Source organism: Chiroxiphia lanceolata, chromosome 8 (assembly GCF_009829145.1).
Source record: "Chiroxiphia lanceolata isolate bChiLan1 chromosome 8, bChiLan1.pri, whole genome shotgun sequence".
NCBI classification, from domain to species: domain Eukaryota; kingdom Metazoa; phylum Chordata; class Aves; order Passeriformes; family Pipridae; genus Chiroxiphia; species Chiroxiphia lanceolata.
Window position 1 is genome coordinate 3,912,455 of NC_045644.1, and position 25,183 is coordinate 3,937,637.

At 43.5% G+C, this 25,183-nt stretch overlaps 1 protein-coding gene across 2 annotated transcripts in view; it reads right to left on the reverse strand.

Annotated features, from left to right (window-relative positions):
• CTBP2 (C-terminal binding protein 2) overlaps positions 1-25,183 on the reverse strand; it is a 137,715-nt gene that overhangs the window by 45,712 nt on the left and 66,820 nt on the right. The window contains exons 1-2 of one of the 2 annotated variants that reach the window (XM_032694226.1): positions 25,137-25,156; positions 13,461-13,620 (exon numbers count right to left, since the gene is read on the reverse strand). In XM_032694226.1, the coding sequence (XP_032550117.1) occupies positions 13,461-13,518 (58 nt within the window). In that variant the 5' untranslated portion in view covers positions 13,519-13,620; positions 25,137-25,156. Of the gene's footprint in view, positions 1-13,460; positions 13,621-25,136; positions 25,157-25,183 lie in introns of those variants that run through there. The other variant, XM_032694225.1, reaches the window with a different exon arrangement.

A 25,183-nucleotide genomic window follows, 5' to 3' on the forward strand; every position in this document is an offset into this window, starting at 1 on the left:
CAAAGAAGAATAGGTCAACTGTTCCTTATTTTGCTGACCACTGTTAGGGAGGTAACATTTTCCTTGTTTAATTAAAAAATTCAGATGGAAATGATTTTGCCTTTCTCTGCTACGATCAGAAATGTCTTCACCTCCAACACACCCCTTCTAGGAAGAGCCCAGGAAAAAGGAGAAACAGTCACCTTCCCTGGTTTGTTTGCAAGACAGCTTGAGCATTTTTCCTGGCTAATCCACAATAAATGTTTAGTGCACAAGCCATCACAGGATGGACTATTGTGCTATTATGATAGCTAAATCACTAATACAGTCTAATGCTTCTACTTGCCTATCATACTAATACCTCTGGGCTATATTTCTGACCCAAATACTGACAGGATCTTTGAGTAATCCCTAAATTTCTTTATTGCAGTGAATATTACAAATCCTCTTCAAACATTCTCTCCTCCAATTCCATCCTCAAGAACCACAGTCGTGAAAATTGTGTTGGATATTACACAGACATGCAAAACACGGGCCCCAAAAGATTATTTACGCAATTCTCAGAGATTATCTGATTGGCATTATATTGAATTAACTAACAAACTTCAGGCACATCGGAAAATTTCTTCTTTTGTGAGAGTCAAGATGAGAAGACACATTTATGGCTTACAAATAAAGCAGAGAACATTTTAACCAACAAAACCCCATTTTATTACAACAACATTTTGCTAAAGAATAAAATGTATTCCCAACAGGATACAGTGAGATCCATGCCATTTGTTTGTTCTGAAGCAGCAATACAAAGCTACCAAAAATGTATATGACAAAATAATAAAATCCTGATCTATAGATCAAGGGCCTCTTCCACCATTGAAATCACTAATGAACACAGTCACCATGTTAAGCCCTGGTCGACAATGGAAAAAAACCATGCCATTGAGAAATGACATTTCAAAAATGCTGATCTTGAACAACTGCAAGGGAAGGGAGCTTGGAGAATTCACTACCTCTGAAAAAACCAAAAGCTTTGATAAGGGTCGCATGGCAGGCACACAACAGAAACCTCACCCAAACCAGCAGATCTGTAACTGCTGGCCATGCCCTGCCCAGTGCACACACGGGGGACAGTAGGACCTGGAGACCCACCTCCAAACCCCATCCCAAGCACAGGAGCACATCTGGGCTCCGAAATCCACCTTTGTACCAGCCCATCCTTGCACCAGCCCACCCTTGCACGGGGCAACCTTGCAGCCCTTGGGCAGATGATGTGCTCCTCACCCAGCTGCTTCTCAGAAGTCAGGAAACTCCAACTCCATGAGAATTGGGATTGTACACCCTGGGGAAGAGAAGCTCCAAGGGGATCTTATCACAGTCATTTAGCACCTGAAGGGATTCCACAAGAGGGCTGGAGAGGGACTTTGGACAAGGGAGGAATGGCTTCACATTGACAGAGAGCAGGGTTAGATGGAATACTGGGAAGAAATCCTTCCCTGTGAGGGTGATGAGGCCCTGGCTGTGGCCGCCCCTGGATTCCTGGAAGTGTTCAAGGCCAGGCTGAATGGGACTTGGAGCAACCTGGTCTAATGGAAGGTGTCCCTGCCCAAGGCAGAGAGTGGAATGAGATGGTCTTTAAGGTTCCTTCCAACCAAACCGCTCTATGATTCTATGAATCTCCTGTGGCTCTTTACCTATTTCTGGGTCGGGATTCAGCAATGGCCAAGAGAGGATGCAGAGGCACCTGGGCACAACCTGACGTAACTGATCAGTGTTTCTTGGGAGTGGAGGAGGCACTGGCACCCACATCCTAGACATGAGGGGGAGACAAGGACTGTGGAACAGGCAGAAAATTTATTCTCCCTTTGTCTTTTAATTCTAGAGTTATTTGGAAAAAAAAACAAACAGAAAAAAACACCCAAAAGAAAAAAAAAGCTGATCAAGAGATTAAATGCTCTGGTATTTCAGATCACGTGAAAATACAGAGCTTTGACTTAATATCCTGCTTTTCAGTTTAGCACTGATCTAACACATGGTAAATTTGGCTATGACACAGTGACCACAGAAGTCTGCTCTGAAAAAAAAGGTGACAACAGAGTAAAGAAAGGTGGGCCCATCGTTTAGACAGTGCACTCAAAGCCAGTGGCATGAAATCTGACCCTGGAATCTGCTCATGGTGGATGTGAAACAAGCAGTGCTGGGAGGTGCCATTCTCTTCCCACAAGGAGAGTCTATTTACACACGAGAGCCATAGTAAGAAATCAGGATGGTAAATCTGCAACACAACTGCATAAACAACATTTTTTGGTGTCTGTAGCACTGAGTCAGGAGAGGCTGGACGCAAAATTTCATTCACACTGATGTAAAACATTTTATTACCTATTCAGAAAGCAAGTTGCTGGAAAAATTACTCTGTGCAACAAAATAGAACAGACAAATACTCTTCAATTATAAATTTAAATCTTGTTTCTATTGGAAGAAAATATTTTTAATGTAGTAAAATGTTGATGTTTTCTCCCAAGCTATTTTTTTCTGGGAGAGAGTAGAACGGAAAGAATGTGCCAAATGTAATTTCTGGCAAAAACTGTAAGGTGCATCAGCATGGGAAAGGCTATTTCTCTTTCAAAGGCAAAGGAACCTGCCCCCGGTAGTGAAAAATCCTCTAGAGAACAAATACATCTCATATTAATGGACAGAGCAGGTATCAGGACACCCAGCCTTTATACCTCGCTATGCCACTGTCACAGAGTAAATTGCTTAATTCCTTACTCTCCGATTCCCTTTCCATCAAGAGGGATATAATAATATACACCTATCACAGTTGGGTGGTGTTCAGATTAATCAGTGTTTGTCATGTGTTTTCAGGTGACAAGGCACAAAGCTACCAGGAGGATAAATGCTCCTGCCCTCACTGCCTGGGCTTTCAAGGACCGCGTGTGATTGTGCCTAATGACCCCCAAAGCTTGGGAAGCCTTTCCTAAACATCCTCCTCCCACGTTCAGCTTGCAGGATGCCAGGGAAATAGAAAAGAGCTGCTGGTGCTAAACTGTACTGTGGTATTCCACGGATACTATAGAGAAGAAAAAGAATAGGATGCACTGTGAGAATGCCCACACGTGTGCATGTATACAAATATATAAAAAAAAAAAAAAAAATTGAAGAACTGAGAGAGGAAAAGAAGGAAGAAAATGTTCCAAATTCTTGAAAACTACTACATTTGCTAAAATTTGGCTCTGCAAAAATCTCCCTCACAGTGGCAATACGCATTTGGCCTAGATGGACTTTTTAACAGTCTCCTGAAATTAGGGAAGCACAAAGAGAAAATTTGCAGGATTGTGCTGGAATCATTTTCAATAATCAAAGGAGCAGCACAGCATCTGAAAGCACTCAGCACTTGAAGCCATGCCACATGCTTTTACCAATTTCCAAACCAAAGGCAAAGATGCTTTGTAACTTCAACAAAACGCTCCCAAATACCAACTTGGTGCGTTACAATAAAACACTCTTAAGATCAGCCAGTTATTAACCAATCATTGCCTCATGGAACTCTGCATTTTGATGACTTTAAAGCAAAAAAACAAAAGCTTATGGTTGTTTGTAACCCAAGACCCCAGTGCTGGGACAGAAATGCGCCACAACCATTGGCGTGACAGGCTCCAGGAATGCACGAGCTGCCCCGAAATGTTCCACACAAACTGGGATCAGTAACTGTGTTCAAATGCCATTCCCACATGCAAATGGACCCATGGAAAAATAAAAGGTCAATATGGCACCTAAACAAATGTGGAAGTATGGCAAAGCAAGCACACATTTCCCCTCCAAAGTGGTGACACAGTATGCAGTGCCCTTCTGAGTCATTTCCCAAGAATCCCCTGAAATCCCACAAGCCAACGTGAGGAGAGAGGATGTGAAGCTGTGGAGCTGATCACTTGCCTCTCCACTGCATTTCTGTGCCTCTCCTGCTTGGAAGGGGTTTGAGGCAGGAGATATGCTCCTTCCCACCCTCATGGGAGCCCACGTCTCTCATCACTTCCACACTCCAACAATTCTCTGTCTGGAGCCATTTCATCCACCTCTCATTGAAGGGAGCCCTACCCCAATTTCCCCTGTGACCCGAGGAGTCAGGGGAGGGTTAGGCTGGATATCAGGAACAGGTTCATCCCCGAGAGGGTGGTCGGGCACTGAACAGGCTCCCCAGGGCAGTGGTCACAGCACCAAGGCTGACAGAGTCAACGAGTGTTTGGACAACAATCTCAGGGACGGGGTGGGATTCTTAGGGTGTCCTGTGCAGGGCCAGGAGTTGGACTCAATGATTCTTGTGGGGTCCTCCCAACTCAGGATGTTCTATGCTTCTGTGAATTACCTGCTACTTGTTTCAGAATAACGTATGTGCAAGAAGCACCTCAATGAGCATGTGGTAACTTATCACCTCATGTTATCCTGCTCCTCTTGGCAAAGTCCTGGAGGTTGCTCAGAGAAACTGTGGCTGCCTCATCCCTGGAAATGTTCAAGGCCAGGTTGGACAAGGCTTGGAGCAACCTGGTCTAGTGGAAGGTATCCCTGCCCAAGGCAGAGAGGTGGAACTGGATGAGCTTTAAGGTCCCTTCCAAACCAAACCATTTGTCATCCAGGATGAAATCAAACTGCAGGTAACAAATGCAGGAAGGTAGCAATCATCTAAAACACACTTGCAGCTAAAAATGAGAAGCCCAGCTGTAAAACACTTGGAGTCACTGGAATGAGCCCTACAAGCTCTTGAAACTTCAATCAGAAACAATTTTGCCTTTAAGTATGGGGAGACTCCAATAAAAGTTGGCAGAAACGGCACCGTCACATTCCTGCATCAACGAGGGGATAATAAAAATATCAGATGTACCCTTACACCACACAGCTAACACACTTCAAGGACTACAAAATACAAATCAATCTGGATGCTGCACAGCAGGCGAAAAGCAGCAGACAAGGTTCGTTGGGCACATCCCTCAACCATTCGCAGAGATCTAATCTACGAATGCTCTTAAAAATAATCCTCTAGAAATCACATCAAGCACCTTGTCTCCAAAACTGGGTATTAGACTTTGAGGTCAAATCTCATCATTTTTAATAAGAATTCAGGATCAAGATTTAAACAGCATGTGTAATGAAAAAGCATGGGAATTATATCTGTCCCAGAAAGCAGTCAAGAAATCCACTGTTAAATGAATATATATTGTAATTCTGAACTCTGCCATGCATGCCTGGGCTTTGCATAAAAAATAATTAATTACTAGACTCTAACATGGGCCTGAGGAGATAAACAGGGGTTCAGGGTGTCTCTCTGCCTTACTTCCCCTGGTGATGTCAGAGCTTGAAATACATACTTCCCTTGCAGACCTGACGCAGATAAAAACCAAAACCAAACAGGAGGAAGTATTATTTTAGCTAAAAAAACATTTATGCCTTTCTTTTTTAAAAGACTGGTCTTTTGTATTATTGCATTGCAATGATCAAATCATCAAATGTGAGATATGTCCCACTGTGTTCCCTCGCCATCTCTGGGGATGGTTAAGGGGAATGAATGGCTGCTCCCAGTGAGGATGACCCTGATTCAATCAAATACCTGTTACCATCAGCAGGCAGCAATACTCTTTTTCTCTCAAAAAAACATGTAAATCTATAACTAGAGGCTCTTTTATGAACTGAAGCTGTTTATTACTAAGTTTTGAGGTGCTAGATGGCAGCAGAGAGTGTTATGTTTTAAATAAAAATTAAAACGGTAATCTAAAAAAAAAAAAAAGGACAAAACAAATTAATAGTGTGAAGCTAACGGGCTATATAAAAGTGTCACTAAGAAATGATCAATGTCCTTTAACTTTAAGAAATGCAAAACCAACTCAAAACTTGCTCTTTGAAGAAAGCTCTCAGATAGAAAAGCCATAATGAAAACCTTCACTGTTTTGGCACTTGGATCCATTACATCTGTTTGTGGAGAGCAAAAAATATAAAAGAAAAGTTGTGTAATGTATTTCCCTGCAGCTTTATTATAGTATAGCCAGATGTCCTTCTCCTGTCAAAATATTTACTAGTAAATATTCAGTAGAATCAGAATAAAATCTAAAGACTGGTCTAGATCCAAACACCACCAGTCCCTGCAAGAGTGTAACTCAGGAGTTAAATACAAGTTTTTTTTTCTGGTATTTTTAAGGAAAATCCATCCTGTTCTCATCTGTCCCCAAAGACTGATCATTTCTCATCACATATTTGGAAGCAGCCAACTTCCACCCCCTGGATGCTGGAGGCAGCTTCTGCAGCGCTCCCACACTCCGGAGCAGGGCTGCCCTGAGGCCGCTGCTCCAACAACCCCTTCACGAGGCTCCTCGTTGCATATTCTGGGAATATTATCACTTTTCTGAGTAATCTTTAAATGCAGGGGAGGATTTAAAGTAAGGAGGAAAAAAAAAAAAAAGCACCAGATCCGATGACAACATGTTAATCCCTAAACCAGTTAATTTAAATGGGAAATGTGGTAAGGATGGAAATTAAGTTGATGGTATTGAAGTCATCAGCTGTAATTGTTTCTTAATAAATGACACCAAGTTATAAAGCATGTTACATGGAACCTTGTCTGGGGGCTGGGGGAAATGGAAAAATACAAGGCAGAATTAAGAGACACATATTAAGTCAGCATAAATGTGGGTTTAAACACAAGGAGAACACAACAGAAGTATTTTTTCCTATTTTGGTGCATACAGTACTCAAGGCCAGGGAAAGGGGAGCTCTCCTGCTTGCAATAGCTTGAGCCTATCTATTACAAAAAGTTGCAAACCAAATTAATGGAATTTTTGCCTGTAACCTTATCTAAATGTGTCTTACTCTTTCCCAGATGCCTGGGGGGACTTTGTCAGGCTGGCTTCGTGTCTGGCTCAAGTCCTACATCTTGTCATGTACATTTCCCTGTGGAATGTCACAGGAGAAAGGTTGCATAGGAGTGAACGTACAGGAAAAACATCTACCCAGGACTGAAAGACTGTTGGAGCAGCCTGTGTATCCACCTTGTGAGCACAACAGCACATCTGTAGGTCAGAGCCACAGAGTACCTGAGTCACAAAGCAGAAAAAATCCACTTACAAATACAGAGAGTTCTTGATTCAGCACAGCAAAACAGTTGAAAAGAGTGGAATAAGGTCAGTAACTTTGAATAATGTCTGTAAACCCACCAGGGTTGCCTAAACTTTCTTCACCCATAGGATTATGCCCAAACTTCTTTAAAAATATCTTAAAATTTTAACAAAACCTAATAATGACAAGTAATCTCCAAACCTGCCATGCCTCTATCAGTGAAGGGGTAATTAAGAGCACTACTTTTCATTGGTAAAAAAAGGTGTAACCCAGCTGTTGTATGAATTTGAAGTGATTTTTGGAAACTACCACAAAGAACTTTGTTTGGACTCTTAGGAAAGCAAAAACATCAGGAGCAGCCAGAGAGATCTTCAGTTTTCTCAGCACAGGGGCAACAGCAGAGGATCTGACAAGCCAACACTGCCTTTTCTCTAGGTAAAATGTGCTAAGCAACCCTTCCTTAAAAGCCTGATAGTTTCTGTGCTTTGAGGTAGAAACTTAAAAAAAAAAAAGGATAAAAAGCTTTATTGTGGGGGGGAAATCCTTGTACTTTGTTTTATATTCATGGAACAAAGAAACCCAAATCCACTAGATAAAAAAAATCTATATTTATTCTAAAGAAGTCACTTTTACTCAGGACAAGCAGTTTCTTCCATGCTTGATATCATCTTTAACTCATTGTTTCTCATCAAATGCATAGTGGTGATAAGGATTTCCTGAGATAATAAGATTCTATTTCTAAGCAGTAAAAATAAGTGTTATCAGATGCTACTTGGTGTGCAAATTTGCAAGAATGGAAGAAAATTCCTCCACCCAAATATCAAATGTACTCATTTTGGCTACTGTTATGTTATACAAAGGAGGAAGACTCGCAGGCAGATGCTTCCCAGAGCTGTAGTTTTAAAGTACATTTTCCCATCTGCTTCCAGAAGCAAGTTCCTCTATTTTTTAGCAGGAATGGACTGTGATTTTTGAATGAAAATCTATTCCATAGTCTGCTGTTAGTGGTGTGTGAGCCCAGACCTCAAGGACACACTGTTCAAATACTGCTGAAAAGCCAAAACCACTACAAATCTTCAGGGGCACTTTTATTGAGGGTTGCTTTGGGGTTTTTTTTAAGGATATGAAAGCGCACCACAAGTAATAATTGACAGAGTGATTATTAAGTCCACCTCTGTGGCCAAGAGACTGAAATAAACACCAGGTAAAAAGCACCCCTGGTTTGTATTTACCACAGTATCTACCATTACCCAGTATATTTATTTAAATATTACTGGATATGGTTTTTAGCAACTTCCATCACAGGTGGAAATGTGGAATACAGGATTTCTGTCCACCCTTGAAATTACTCAACCAGCCTCTTACAGCCATGGCAGAAATAATGTTGTTGATGTTGAAACCATCTATTCCTACCCCAAACTCCCTCCTCCATCTTACAGAATCACGGAATCATTCAGGTTGGAAAAGACCTGTGAGATCACTGAGTCCAGTCTTTGGCCAATCACCACCTTGTGAACCAGACCAGAGCACTGACTGTGTTTCTTGAACACCTCCAGGGATGGGGGCTCCACCATGTCCCTTGGCAGCCCCTTCCAATGCCTGACCACCCTTTTCCAGGAAGAAATTCTTCCCGATGACCAACCTGAACCTCCCCTGGTGCAGCTTGAGCTTTTCCCTCTCCTTTCATAGACTCCTTCCCACCAAGGTTTGCAAGACAGACTCATCCAAGAGGCTTCAGTAATCACGACGGGCTCCCACACCCACTGCGGAACAAGGGTGTGTGGAGAGTCAAGGCCACACTCAGATACTTCAGTGACTGGAAGGTAAATACATGAGGAATTCCTACAGGAAGCATGAATTACTGATAGCACCAGAGAAGCCTCATCCTAAGAGGACACAGGGGTGCCACTGAGAATGTGAGTCTGTAAGTCAAAAAGCGGAGAGACGCACGCGTGAGGCAGTGAAAAGTATTATGTGGCTGTGCTGGCATTTATTGGCCATCAAACATATCAAAGGACATGAAAGAAAACAAAGCATACGAATGGCTTGTTTGCCCCTGCAAACGGTTCTATTTTGCAAAGTACAGACAACTTTGGTGGCATAAATTGATGTGTTAAGAACATGATTTCCCACTGGATAATGACAAATCCTGGAGCAAAAACTGTCAAAAAATGTCTGGGCTCGCTTGGCCTTGCAATTATTTTTTCACTTTGCTTCTTGCTCATCTCAAGGCTGCCAGTTTTGGGGCATGTGTTGAAAGCTTAACTGACTCATAAATGTTAGTGCAAACTATAACCTATAAACCCAGACATTAAAATTCCATGGCACTGGTGTTGAAGACAGCAGTGGTACGGACCAGAGGCAGCACTTGGGATCATCAGAGAGAAATTCAGTGCTTTGGGAAAACCCGTGTTTTACTCACAGACAACACACTGTATCCCAGATGTACCACCACTGCTGCCTTGTCCCCGTTAAGTTCCTGCATTTCATGAGGAAATGACACACTGCCACAGCACCTTCTCCCCTGACCATTCCCAAAGACACAGCCAGCAACTGCAGAAGGGCTGCTCCTCACTCCCTGTCTGGCTCCTGATACTGTTTAATATTTGTTTCACTGTATTGACAGAAGCACAGGATAAGGATCAGCTGAGCAAGTAGCAGGTTGGGCAGCAGAAGTGATACTTCCAGTTATTTCCCTGTATGAGAATGCCTTACGTGAGCACGGAATCTCATGGGAGTGATGGATGCACCAGGAGTGCCATCACAGTCTTCTGAGTTTGGGGTTTCTTGGGGGCATTGTCAGACACCTTGTTCTGTCAAAGGTAGCACAGAAAACATTACATCTAATCTCTCTGTTGTTGTTTCCTAAATCAAAGGCAGGTGAGCTTCAACCCTGAGGGGTTTTGCTGCCATTTTTTTTCAAAGGCTGTGAAATTGCACCGAATTCAGGAACGCCCCTGACACACAGCAACTTGGGGCTGTAAAATTCAGTCCCTTTTTATCCCAGCTAGAGCAGGCAGGTCTGGCAGCTCCACATTGAGCAGGACTGTGGCTCAGCTTTGTTTCAAACACAGCAAAGTCAACATCCCTCCTTCTCCATCTCCCACTCTGACACAGTTCCACAATTTTTGCTGGAACTCTTTTTTTTTTTTTTTTTTTTTTTCATTCACCCCGAGGTAAAAAACTCATCATGGAATGGAAAATTTCGGCTCATACAAATTTAAAATGTGGCAGAAATCACAAACTAATGGGAACAGGATCCAAATGAGGGGCTGCTGGACACGTCTGACTCCACACAGCACCAGCGGCTCCACCTCTAAAGCATATTTTGACCCACTATGGAATAAGACACAATTCCACAAACAGGGATTATGTAAACCACTCTGCATATATTATTTGCAAAAGCCCCAGCTATTCACTGGGTCCATCTTTCCACTCACATGGAACCAATTACAGAACAGGCACCCAAAGTCTCTAAGACAACCAGAAGAGAGAGAAACGGGTAAGCCAAGACCACTGTGAGCACACTCCAACTTCTCTTCATTCAGAGGGGACCACCAACCCGCCTAACTGTTAACATGCTACTCCAAATGTCTTTGCTGCAGGCTGTTGCCCTAAAATTCCTTTATCCCCTCAAGTGTGGACCTTTATCCCATCCACATCCTTCTGTAAATCAAAATTGGTATCTGGTGCAAAAAGCTCACCTCTTGAAAACAGCCTGCTCAGAGCAAAAAGTAATGCTGTCACACAAAGATGACATAATTATATATTAGAAAAAACCCAGAGGAGCTGGTCAAGCTGAGTAATGCAACGAGACTGCACAGTTCCTCTCTTTGGAAGACTCATAAACCTGCCTGTAAAGGCTGTGAACTGGCTTTTTAAACAATACCACCGCCTTGTATGGCTTGGATTATATTTCCATGTTTAACAGAGTAATACAAACACTGCTACTTCTTAATATACTCTTTTAATACCACGACGGTCTGTAAGGCATTTCCCTCAACACGTGCCTGGTTATGGCTTTAGTGAGCCCCTAGGAAGGAGAATCCCTCTGGCAGTTTGGGTAGTGATTACAACATGTAGCCCGAGGGTATTCCACCTCCAGACCTGCCACCATCCTGCTTCATGGAGTACAGCCCATTCCTAGCAAACTCTGCAGGGTTTGTGTTGGGAATAGTAAAAGGGATTGTATATGAACCTTCAGGAAAAGAACAGGAATCCACCTGTGTACTACCAGACATTTAGCCTTTCATCAGGTAAATGCAGCTTTGTATCCCATTCATTTTTTAAAGGGAAAAGCTCCTTAAGTGTTTCCACAGAACAGGAAATCATTAAAAGCAACTTTTTTTGGACCACATTGCCATCAGCTTGATGGAACAGCAGAGATTCCTCTCACTGAACACAATTCTGTCAGCAAAGACTCCTCTCCTGAGTCTGTTGAAGTAGTTCCAAAATTTCTCATTATCTTTCACTATTATTCCATATCCTTTCAAGACAAACACAAGAGAAATGGTCATTTTTTTCAGTGTGCAGCTGGAATTGCCCCCTTTCACTGCTTTTCTATGCTATAAGCCAAGATTAGGAGCCTATCATAAAAAATAGCCATCAGAGAGGCCAGTGTGGTATTCAGCTGGCCTCCAAGTCTAGTTATTTTGGCAAATCCTAAGCTTTTAGCATTTTTCAAGGTAATTTTTACAATGCTGCCCACACTCAGTCCTTATCTGTTGCTTCCAAATACAACACAACAGCGTCTTGCAACGGCGACTCCCAACATTTCCATCAAATTACAAACCCAGTAGTAAACGACAAAGTATACTTTAAAAAGTTACGTCTCCTGCACATTTACAGATTAGAAAAGAATATCTTGCGACCGAGAAAGAAGAAAAAAGCTCATATATCAGAGAAAAATAATCTAAACTTCAATCACATCTAAAGCTCCGTTAGCAGGTCTGTCGTATGATCCTTTTGAATTTCTTGTACACTCAGCAACTAGATCTGATGGTAAACATCAAACCGGGAAGGCAGCTTTTGAAAATCCAGGCTCAGCTGATAGAACTCTTTTAAGTCAAGTTCAAAGTAAGTTTTGAAGATGAGACAGTGTGCTACACCTGAGTGTTTATGACATTCAGTAGGAGAAACAGGCAGCTCCACATGGCAGCGTACCCTGGATACTCCCTTCTAACTCATTCCCTCTGCTTTGTCTCCCCCTCTCCAGAATTAACAGAGCAAAATTAATAGGGATAAGTAACTTACGACAAGTTAAAGCAGCAGCAATGGAGACTAAACAATATATAACAGAAAAATCAAGGTAAACCCCATCTTATCCTGCTGATCAGGGTTTCACATTGACTGGAAACTCCGCAAAGCCCCACATGTTTTGCTCAAACAGACACAGCACAACTCCCCTGTGAGCTCTGTGCTTTCATCCACCAGCAAATCCTATTTCACCTCGTTGGCATTCAAGTAACACTGCACACTGTTACCCTGCAGGCCACTATCCCTCTCCTTAAGAGCAGATGAACACTGGAACTCCTGAAGAGACATAAGATATTCTTCCTAAAATAACACTCTGCTCTGCTTTTATTGCTGATGGCAAAACTTGCACGAGCGTTGGAGAGTTATTGGAGTGCGCACCAAAAAGTCAGAGCTTGTTTGCCATCACTTCATTTCTGTCATAAGTAACTTACACTATGTGAGCTGCAACAGAAAATGTTTCCTAAACACTTCTTCTGCTGGAAAATCGAAACAGAAAGCAAAAGCCACCTGTCCTGTGACACTGTGACACACCATCAATAAAGAATTCCAGTAAAGCTGCCTGATCACCACACACCAGCAAAAGAGAAGCTGTTCCAACAATATGCCCCAAATCATTAAAACAACAACTCTTAAATTTTCCATTTATTTCTTATAGGCTGATAGTCAATATTACAAGAGATGGTCTACTTTCACACCCCTTGAGTGACACTTGTCTTGGACACTGCAACTGGCACCACTCAGACTAGGAAGGGAAGGAAGAGTTATGGCACCAGTCTCTGAGTCCCAGCTTTTTCTCCAGCCAGAGGAGACCTCCAGAAAGCCTATTTAATAGAGCACAACACTTTTCTCAATACAGTAGAAATTTAAGCTATGTTTCAAATTGGGACTGACCACATAATTTCCACAGAAATTAGGATAAAAGGAGAAGATCTGGCAATTAAACAAAAATCCTGTTCACAGGACTACACATGACTTCCAAGTGAGTAACCAGACAGTATGAATGTATTTTGAAAAGACAGGAGATCTAGTCCTCTTGGATCTCTTTAAGTGCTTTAAAAAAAACCAAGGAAAAAACAGATATTCTACCCTAATCATCTCTCAACTTCCACAGGAAAATGAGAGTACACTCTTACCTTCACAAATTCTGTCCAGTCGCTGTCGCTTGACTTTGTGTTTATCCACAAGTGCCATTCTTGACGGTATTTTGCAACTTTCTGATTCAAAAAGCAAAGCAGTCCCCCAGGAACTCAGGAAAACTCACAGGAGTCGGCGTGCATACTGCCACTGTGGGTCCTGCAGGGAAAGGAAAGGAGTCATTAGGACTTGTGGGCTCCCCCTCCCTGGAAGTGTTCCAAGGCCAGGTTGGACAGGGCTTGGAGCAACTTGGTCTAGTGGAAGGTGTCCCTGCCCGTGGCAGAGGGTTGGAGTGAGATGAGCTTTAAGGTCCCTTCCAACCCAAACCACTCTGTGATTTCCAGCACACCAGTGAGATCTGCCTGTGCCCAACAGCAGAGCAGGTTCTGAAAGGTCACCTGTGAGTTCAGTGCTTCCAGCCCTAGTGTCCCTCTGGTCACACTTCTCACACCACAAATCAAACTTATGGCCTCTCTATCTTCCCTGTGATCAGAAAAACCAGCCCTGTATACAAGAACTGCCAAAGCACTGCATGGGCTTCCCAGTTTTATTTCTGTCTTAAAAATCTATTCCTAGCAGATACAAACCATTAAGTTGCTTTGTAGGCTCAAAGATGCTGAAAGATTCTTCGAGAGCATATAAAAAAGGGGAAGTAGCTTTTGCTCTGCCAGTACTTTCACACACAAACTACTTTCATGTCTTATTTAAGCCTTGCCCTGTAAAAGTCATCAATGGACCTTCAATTTGCAACAAGACCCTGATATATGTTCCAGCTGTCACCATAGCCTGTCCTTGCCCTCATGTTTGAAGGGCCAACATTAAACTTTGGGTGCCAGAGAGGCCATTTCTAGCAAACACAATTTTAAATGCCAGTGAGATAAAGCAATCCATAAAAGCCACATGTGAGGCTGATTTACAGAAATGCTCTCCAACGGGACAACAACTGAAGGTTTTCTGCATTTTGGTGGCACAGAGGAAGACCCCAAATGGATTCTTCTCAGGTCTGATGCTTTTTCCTCCTACAGAGAGCCAGAGCTTTTTTTAATCCCTGAATGCTTCAACCTGAGCTCAGGCTGCACCCCCTGAACATGCTGCTGTGGCACTTCTACCCAATGGCCTTTTTGTAAAACCCAGGTTTGAGCTTTTGATGTAAAACCCAGGTATGACTTTTTCAAAGCAAATTCCACAACAGCATTTGTGAATCAAGCCACAGAGGAAAAGACCTCATGCTGACAACTGAATTCAAACAATTCAACACTACACGCACTAATATTTTATGCTACCACTGATTCAATATCTTCTTTTACACTTTAAGGTGAAAGCAGATGACCCTGCTAAAAGCTACTAATCCTTCCAGGGAAGGGACCCTGCTCAAGAAAGAGGCCTCTGCCCCTCACCATCCATCCACCACCCACTGAAAGGCACCAAAAGAGCAGAATTAGTATAAATCCATGATTTCTAGAAGCAAAGGAAAACACCAGCACATTTTCAGAGGCCTTGCAAGGAGGGGAGGAGAAGAGGAAGGCAGGCATGAGCACAAGCACAGCAAGAAATCATCTCCTGAATGGCCATCCGTATCGCCTGAAAAGTCTCAACCTCTCTGCCTACATAGTACTGAAAGGGTTAAAAAAATGAAATAAATTCTGAAAAGCCAGCAGTTACCACAAACTTCAAACTAACCCACAAATAGCTTCTCCCTGGTAGGTGAATGTTCACACTGCACTGTTTGCAAACCAAATTTTCAAGAAAACTAAAAAAACGCCGGGTTCATGAAATACAGGACACAAGAGAAGACACCGCACCAGGCTGAACTCCAAAAGTTGACCTTAGGCAACATCTGTAACCTTGATTTTTGCTTCCCCTTCTCTTCAATGTTTCGGGTCCTGCAGGTCCAGTCAGGCATTTCCACTTTGCATTTTATTCCTCTGCACCAGCACAAGGCTCTCCTAAAAGCACACCATTAACTTCCCAGAAAAACACAGTTAAACCAACGCAACAGGCTGAGCCCGTGAGGGGGTAAATGCTCTAACAAAGCCGCCGCACACCGAGATGACAACTTCGTGGAGATTATTGTTATTATTATAAATGGTTATCAATTATGCATCACGTTGATAGTCAATTTATAAAAGGAAAGGCCTTGTGTTGGTACAACTGAATTCCGACTAAGGGAAGATCGGCGATTTCCTGGTAGTTAATGGCCAATTTCCCAGCAGCGCCACTGCAGCTTAATCGCTGAGATTTATGGTAATAATTAATTGATTTTTTTTTTTTTAAACGTAGGGATGCTAAAGAGCACGATTCCCACTCACATTAAAAATTAATGCAACGTTCTAAAAGAAGCAGAAAACTTCCATTCCAGAGGCAGAAGCTTGGTACAGTCAAAATATTTCATACAACAAAAATTAAGCTGTTAGTGCAGCTAAAGCCTGAGTAGCTAATGGCATTTCCACCATCAACATTTACAAGTACAGCCATGAATTTTTACCTCTATTACATCCCACTCCACTTCCAGAAAGAAATACCAGGTTATAAAAAAGTCATGCCAGTAGAGAAAAAGTTATCATTTTGTTCTGAAAACACTCAGTTGGTCCATTATGTTGGGGCTGCAACTGTTTTACCCTTTATTTCTCCAAATGAAATCAATATGCAAAGTGTATATAATTTTGACAGAGTGCATTTTCTGATGGACAAATGCATCCATTAAAGTTTTTTTTTCCCCCTGCCATCTCAATTCTCTGCATTGCTCCCTGGAGGAAAACTTCCCACAAAAGAAACTAATAACAATCAGAGAAATTACTGGCCATATTAGAGTCCCACACAGCTTAATGTAATGGCCATGAATGAACTGCTTCCTAATGATGTTAACTGCTCCATCTTTGTCTGACAGGTGTCCATGACATCAACCAGCAATAAAAGCCCAACTCGGAAGACTTATTAAAAATGTGGCAGGAGCTGCCGAGCAGGATTTGGCAGGGATGGATAAAATGGAGAAAACCAGATGTGAGGGGCACAGAAACAAGCAGATATTCTCCTGCCTCCTCGTGAGGCTGTAATTAAGAAAGCAGTTCTTCCACTTGTGGGACGGGGCACGCAATTAGTTGCGCCCCCAACTTCAATCTGTCCTCAATGATTTCTACAGACAACCCAATCTCCAAACAATCACAGGGCTAAATGTCCCCCACAACAAAATAAATACAATCAGGGCTAGGCAGAAGAAAAATCATGGTCAGCAATTAAAAGACAAGAAAAGCTCATTGTCTAAGGAAATTTGAGAGGGAGAGGCACACACACAAAAATTGTACTTCATCTTCAGCAAGATTAGGAAAAAAGTGATTTACATACAGTAATTGCATGACCGTGTTAGCCTCCAACAGTGTCTTTCAAAATGTAAATTTTCTTGAAAACCCTCGGACATGATGATAGCCCAGCAGTTATTTATTTATTTAAAGAAGGAATGTACTTAAATACAATGTTTTAGGAAGAAACCAATCCTGATATAACACAATTAAACAGCTTGTGAATACTACCCGTTAAATACCACAGTCCATGAGCCAGAAAATGAGAGCTGTGTTAGGGCTGATTTTCCCCCTTTTGATGGAAAATGGAAAGAAATAAAGTTGATTTTCCAAAATAAGACGCACTTTTAGACAAAATTTGAACACAAGTTGAGCACAGGTTGCCCAGAGAAGCTGTGGCTGCCCCATCCCTGGAAGTGTCCAAGGCCAGGTTGGACAGGTCTTGGAGCAACCTGGGCTAGTGGGAGGTGTCCCTGCCCATGGCAGGGGTTTGGAACAGGATGAACTTAAAGGTCCCTTCCAACCCAAACCATTCTATGATTTTATGAATTAAAACAAGAATTCAGACTCCCAGACCCTTAGTAGAATCAGAAATCTGTTTCTCACAATTTCTGTCTACATTTTCTATCCTCTACGAAAGATGGACTCAAGAAAATGGAGATTCACTACTACAGAAAACTCCCAGCTCCATGAACTGCAAAAGCTCCCACTCCCAGACAGCAAAATGGAAAATTACCATCCTTCCTCACATCACATGTACAGATCCTTACTTGAACAAATCCAGTCCAAATGTTCTGGTGGTACTGTCGGACATTTCCTAGGCTCTTGGGAAAGGAGAGGTTTCTGGAGAAGGTTTCATACTTGTGATTACTGCTGGATATCAGTCCTCTCAGCTGGAAGCAGAGCAGGATGCCCGAGTGGAACTGTGGAAGTCGGTATCTGCTGATGCCATGGGCAGCTCTCCCTACATCCTCCTCTGTGTTAAGGTCCAGTTTTCCAAAGCTCAGTCATACCTGAACTGAGATTTCAACGCTAGAACAGCCCTGACAGCTGTGAACTGTTCCAGCCCTGCATTAGCATCCCTGGGTATTAACCACCCTGAGCTAGCGGGCCACTGCTGATCGTTTCAGACACCGTAGGGAGGGCAGGAGGGGTTGGGAAGCAGAGTTCGGCATAAGAAAGGAAAGGCAGCGAAAAAAGCAAGTAGGAGACACACAGAGATAATGACAGGGGAGGGAAGCGGACAAAGGAGACGGCACAATGCAGGAGGAATACTCTGGGAACACTCTGTCATCCTTCCTCCCTGCGCCGCCGGCACATCCTTAAGTGTGATGCTCTCTAAAGCCCTGGCACGACCGTAGGGGAGGAGGGGAGCACATGGAAGGGAAGAGACAGACAACACAAACCTTCTGGAGATGTTTTTTTGGATGTCTTCTCAATCAAACAACATGGGACATGATTAAGCCAAACAGTCCAGCACAAACCAAAAATGGATTAAACCTTTACATAGATAAATGTTTAATAATTAATAAAACAAATACAGATTTTATTACCTCAAAATAAAATCGTGTTTGTTTGGTTTTGGTTTTTTGGTTTGTTTAGTTTTGTTTGGGTTTCTTTTTTTGTTTGTTTGTTTGTTTGTTTTTTAAATAATGCTTGAAGGATGTAAACCTCCAGACCTGGGAAGAGGAATCACACAGTTCCTGTGTGGCCAGGGTCTAGACTTCTCCCGCTCCATTAAACACGCTCAGCCATTCCATGGGAAATAGGATGCTAGGGGAAAAAAAAAAAAAAGGTTTTTTCCCAATTTCTGGGAGAACTACCTTGCCTGTAAATCACATCTTGGTGCCAGGCACTGTGCTGGGTGTGGCTCGATAGAGTTAATTTTCTTCATGGTAGCTGGTGTGGGGCAGTGGTTTGGGCTTGTGCTGGAAACAGGGTTGATAATCCAGGGATGTTTTTGTTATTGCTGAGCACACAGAGTCAAGGCTTTCTCTGCTTCTCACACTGCCCCACCAGCAAGGAAACACAAGGAGTTGGAAAGGGACACAGCCAGGACAGCTGACCCCAGCTGACCCCAGGGATATCCCAGAGCATATGGTGTCATGCTGAGCATGTGGAGCTGGGGGAAGAGAAAGGATATTCGGAGTGATGGTGCTTGTCTTCCAAAGTCACTGCTATGCATGATACAGCCCTGCTTTCCCAGGGATGGCTGAGCTCCTGCCTGCCCATGGGAAGTCAGGAATGAATTCCTTATTTTGCTTTGCTCGCATGCAGACTTTTTGCTTTACCTACTGAATTGTCTTTACCTCAACCCACGAGTTTTCTCACTCTTACCCTTCCGATTCTCTCTCCCATCCCACAGGAGGGAGGGAGTGAGTGACTGCATGGGACTGATGTGCCGGCTGGCATTAAACCACAGCAGTCTCCATCCCTCCTCCAGGACCCTCAGCACCCTCAAAATGGTGAGGGTAGGACTCTAGCTGCAAAACTATTATTAACTAGCTGTAATGCTTCTACAAGTTATTACCATGATTTTGCTGCCGCGGAGCGCGCAGCGATGTTTTGCATTAAGGCTTCTCCGTGGGAATGCCTGGATGATGCTGTGGGCAGCAATAAGTGTTACTGGTCTGGGTGACTCACTTCTTTTTCTGCCCAGAAACCTAAGAACCAAAGCCTTGCCCCTCCACTGCCTGCCTGGTGCCTTCCCCTGAAAACTGCTGGGGCAGGTGCCCTCCCTGGGTGCAGAGAGAGCAGTGAGGCAGCAGGTTAAATGTGTTCGTGGAGAGTCAGCACTCCCATGCGAGCACCTGCTGGTGGCACATAAAGAGCTCTTCTGCTCCTCACTGTACAGAAAAAGAGAATAACACCCTGAACAAGTCTTGTGCTGAAAAACTGGTAGCAATTTTGAGGACCTTGCTATTATATGAGTGAACAAAATGTACCATAACGGCATATGAGCCTGCACATCTGCTGCTAAATTAAACACGGCACATAATGATGCAGACCACATCTTAAAACATTATGCAACGAGATACAGACTGTGCTAAAATAATGAGGCTTCAAAGAAGACACAGAGAGCCTGATCCTGCGTTCCTTACAGCCCTTGAAAGTCACGGCGTGGATCCCTCATCAGTTCTACTCCATCAAAGCTACTTGTTGACTCAGGAAAAGAAGAATCACAATTAAGTATAGGTGCCCTTTGAAGGGAAAGAAGACATATGGGTTTGTAGCATTTTCCTTCCTCTCTACCTTAATGATGCATAAAGCATGAGAGAGGTTTTTGTTTGGAAGTGAATTTTTAAAAAAAGTTCCATTAAGAATTATATTTCAGGTTACAAATTGCTCTCCAGATTGGGTTCTCAGCAGCCAGACAGATGTTATGAAGACACACTGAAATGAAATATTTAAGTAGCCACAATAGCCGTGGCACAAAAAAAAAGGAGGGAGTGTGATACCTCTTTTCTTTTCAGTTTTTTTTAGCCATTTTAATTTCCAACATTAGTGATTCTGTCTTGATTTTGAGAAAAGAAGATCCAGACAGGGTCCCTTTGTCAGGCAGTATGAGCCCTCCACAGATCCTCTGTGAGTAGAACTAGGAAATACCAGAACTGGCACTCCTTTCATTCCTAAAGCTAAAATACAAACAAACAGCCCAAACAGGCAGCAAGAAAATTGCTTTAAAGAAAATAACTGTCATCTCTCTTTCTGGCATCAGAAATGAAGCAGGTCGATGCTCTGCTCACCCTGCACTGACAGCCTTCAGGGGTTGGTGGTGGGCAGAACAATAACCAGGAGCTGAACCCAAATTATCCACTTAGCTTTGAGAGTGCCTAATCCATTTGCTAATTAATCATGGGCCTCCTTCAGCCTCTCTTATCTTGTTTTTTTTTAAGTATCTGACACTGATAACATGCACACTGATGTTGCCATACACATAACTGGCTGAAAAACTACCCTTAACTGTTGTTTCAAATGAAACAACAGGAAATGATCCATAAATAACCTTACAGTCCCTGCCATACTGGAAAATAAAATCCTGCTCTACGTTTTACCAGAATTCCTTAAATTACTCCTTTTTCATGTGCACTAATCGCAAAGGTTAACACAGAGTAAGGTGAACCTGCGCTGTCTGCATGTCTGCATAACCAAAAGCTGTTCTCTGCTCAAGCCATTAGTTGCTCCTCTACCAAAATCAGCACAGCAGATTAGAAATCCTGAGAAAAATGAGTATTTGCCGGTTTGTTGGGTGAGTTATGCAGTTACTTGTCCATTAGAGGGCATTTCATACTGCGGAGTGAAGCACCGGCACAGAGCTTGGGAACAGCATCACTAACCCCATCTGGAGCTGCTGGAGAGTAGTTTCTGTCGACTCTCATTTAGTAATTGCCACTTTGCAACCTTTCCATATGCTGTATATAGATGAGCAAGCAAGAGCAAGGACAAGAGGAAAATAAGATGAAATAGCTATGAAAAAAGTCCTAGTTAAATAAACCCTTTGGTGCACAGCTATTGTTTCTTCCAAGGTTTGGTTTTGTTCAGTTCGCTTTTCGCCCCCCAACTCTAACACAGCAAACTTCACCCTTTTTACTCTCATAAATAGTACTTTATGTTTTAAGTTCTGAAAATTATTAAATGAGAAAAACTGCAAATTGTGCCATGGCACCATTACCTATCTCTGGAGCTAGAGGGGAGAGCTCAGCCATCTCCGGAGCTGAACAAAGGCAAATCCAGCTTCCTCAGTGCCAAGAGGTAGGACACGGCCACTTACCTTCAGACATCTCCTTCTAGTTCCTGCTAATACTGCTAAATGTGAACTTTAAACTGTTTTCAGCTTCTGCTGGCCAGGAAACCACACAAAGCCACCCACTCCCCTGCTTCAGTGGTTTTCCTTTCTCCATCTAAATGCAAATCAAATTAGGAAAGAGACAGTATACATCTTGCTGTACATCTCCAAATATATGTATGTTTGTAATCAGGGTGGCCAAACTTCCTGAGTACGAGCCGCATACCAAAATCTTCATGTGGCCAGGAGCCACATCCTCCCAACCTGCACACCCCCTCCCCTCCACGCATCCCCTCTGTGTCCCTGTGAAGCCTTGTGTTTCTCTCATTCCCATGACTCTGTGCTGCTGACCCCCCAATTCCACTTAGCTCACTGGTTTCAGGGCTGGCAGCACCCAGCACTCCTGCCTTGCAGGATTTATTAAACAACTCTATGTAGTATACACTTCCACAGTACTCACAAGTTACTCCTGAATTCCTCCTCAACATAAAGTTCAAAACAGCAAGTGCAGCAATACGAAGACCACTCAAACCACCCCAGGTATCAAGGCTTTCCTTCGGGTGCCCAAGCTAAATGACCAACACTACAACCAAGATCACTTGTCTTTGAGACTCTCTTAAGTCCTTGGTTCTGTACTGCTGCTAATTAAAAGAAATAATAAAAGAAGCAACTAGGTGAGTGCATCCTTACAAGCCAAGTCGTGGAACACTCAGGGAATACAGCGTCCCGAGTTGTAACCAGGTGCTGCTGCATCAGCTTGATGGGACAAGAACTCGAGGGCACCCACATTCCAGCCAGCACAGCCCACCTACAGACTTACATGATGTACATGTAGTGTCTCCAAGCCTGGAATTCTACCCATCATTCCTAAATTCTTCCATAATCAGGATGAGAGAATCAAATCTTACATGAACACTCAAGCGGTTCCAGGGATGAGCAGCGACAAAGGATGTTCTCCCTGGGCCCTGTCCCACAGTGACCAAACTACTGCAGGGCAATGGTTGTCTATCATGGGAGGTACCTGGGTGGCCTTAGCCCAATTCCTCATCCCAGGAAAGATCACACCAGCCCCAGCTGAGGGTCTGAGGAGGAACCTTAAGCCCAGCAGGAGATTCCACCATTCAGGTGCTCACCTGAAGAGCAGAGGGGAAGCCCCTCACACCCCAGCTGCACCACGGTCCAGCAAACCAGGAGAGTCAGCTCCCCTCCAGCACACTTAACCCCCCCCACAGTCCAAACTCCTCGTGTTTCTCATCACAGGTATCTCAAGCCTTTTTTCCCAGTCAAATCTCACAGAGCCTGTTCTGGGACCGCTGCCTTGACAAGGAATAGTGAAAAGAGGCAGTGATACTCTTCTGTCTCCAGGAAATCTCTGGAGTTATAATTTGCCCTTATCTTAGTGCTTATATTTACAAGCCACTCTTACATAAAAAGTCCTCATCTGCATTGACTTATTTAGCAACATGAAATAAAATAGCCTGAAGCTATTCATGTTGCTTAACATACTTTTTTTTTTAATGTAGATGATGCTCTGTGTAAAGGAATATTCAAAGCGGAAAACTCTGTTTTGTTTGTAACACTTATTACTATCACTGAAGAAAATATGTTCTAACAAGTCTCTGAAGGGGGAAACACGTGTAATACCTTTAACAGCTCAGCTAATTCATCTTTTGCTGTCCAACTGCTGGCAAAATCTCAAATGGAAACTCTCAGAATAGAAACGTGGAAAACCCCGTTTCTCTTGGTCCGAGACCTGTTCCCACTACACAATCTCTTTCCATCGGAGTGAGTCCTGTTTGTTTTCAGCACACAGCAGCTTTACTCGACAAAAAAAAAAAAAAAAAAAAAAAAAAAAAAAAAAAAAAGAGAGTTCAAGAGTTCAAGGCTACGTCTCCATTCAGGCGTACACCCACAATGCAAACCGGGCTCTCCGGCCTGTGCTGGAGGCATTCCTCTCCCCTCCACCTACCCACAAAAGGGCCTTGTCTGAGGGAAATGAGAAATGAAGGAAGGGGCAGGATGCTAAGAATGGCAGAGAGGAAAGAGCCCAGCCAGGTGTTGGGGCATCAAGGACCACGGAGGGCTTGGATCAAGAAACGGGTCGGCGACGAGGATGGAGGGTGGTTTTTGGAGTAATCAGGGGTCTGGGGAGCCCTGGGGGATCTGCCTGCAAAACCCATGCTACAGACAATACTGAGCTCCACGGGGTCAGGCACAGGCACAGTCAGGATGGAAATGTGTGAGTGTTTCCATGAAGTCCCGTGGGAAAGAGCTCGTCGGGATGCGGGGTGGCTCCAGGACACCTCTGCCGCGAAACGCTGCCTCCTCCCTGCTCCTCCCATCCCTCCATCCCTGGCTCTCCCTCGCTGCTCTCGCAGCATCGCTCACACAGAGTGAAGGGAGAGGGAAGGATGGAGCCAAGTGAGCGGAGAGAGATTTAGATAACAGTAATAAATAAGATGAAATAATTCTCCCGCCACTAACCTTTAGTCAGAGTATCCTGTGCAAGCACCAGGTTTGCATAATCTACACATCCTTCTTCCTTGCCAGCTCGCTGTAGCAGGGCAATTTTGGGGTTTAGCAACACTCAGGTTATTGACCTAAATTTATACGGGCTCATCTGGAGCCATAACGGTCCATTGTGTGCCCAGGCCTGCTCGGGACGCCTTAATACACAGATTATTGATGCAATGAACTGTGACGGCTCCTATAGAGCCGCGATGGTTTATTGTAGCAACACCTACTCGGGGTCCCTTTAATGCGCAGATCGGTGACACAATAGAAAGAAACGGCCACTGCTTCGGGATGCATTATCCCACGGATCACTGACGTGACAGACCGCAGAGGCTTCAGCCTCCTCCCTTCACGCAACCAGCAGCAAACACTACTTCCCAAATCCTGGGGAAGAGGGGGGTGGATGGCTGCGAGGTGCAATGTGGGGACACTGCCCCCCTCACTCACCCAAACATGTCACAAGGTGACATTCGCAGGAAGCAATTTGCTACTGAAAAAAAGGATTTATAATGAAAGCGCTGGTGGGACCAAACTTTTAGCAAGAACAGCCACAGGCCTGCATTATAGATCAAGGCTAAAATCCTGTATGAGAAATACATGGAAATTAGCCAGAAAAAAAAAAAAATCAGAGTCCAATTTTCAGCATTAAAAAAAAAAAAAAAGGAAAACATTTTATGTTCCAAGAGATTGCGAAGAAGCGAGCGCAATAGGAAAGTGCACAAATATCTCTACTTCTCCCTTCTTTTCCTCTTAAAAACAAAAATAATCTTAGGAGGCTATGAGCTAAGCACGGTTTAAAGGAAGTCACTTGTGCAGGGAGACCTCAGGCTGAGAAGAGGAAAATTAAGACATTAACACTAACCAAGTGTTCACAGCCTCCTCACAAACATCAGTGAACAGTTCAAAAAGCTGCAGCTGGCTTTCCACTATCGCCTGCATCTTCCCCACCATTTACTAGGAGCTTTTTTTAACATCGGTGACACTTCACATTCAAAACTGCGGTTAAAAATAGACCGTTGGTCCTCCCCTTTTAACCTTGCAAATTCCCTCCCCTCCTTTCCGCCTCCCCGCACACCCACTGGTCTCTCCTGCTCCTCCTGCCCTGTCAGCAGCCACAGGGTGATGG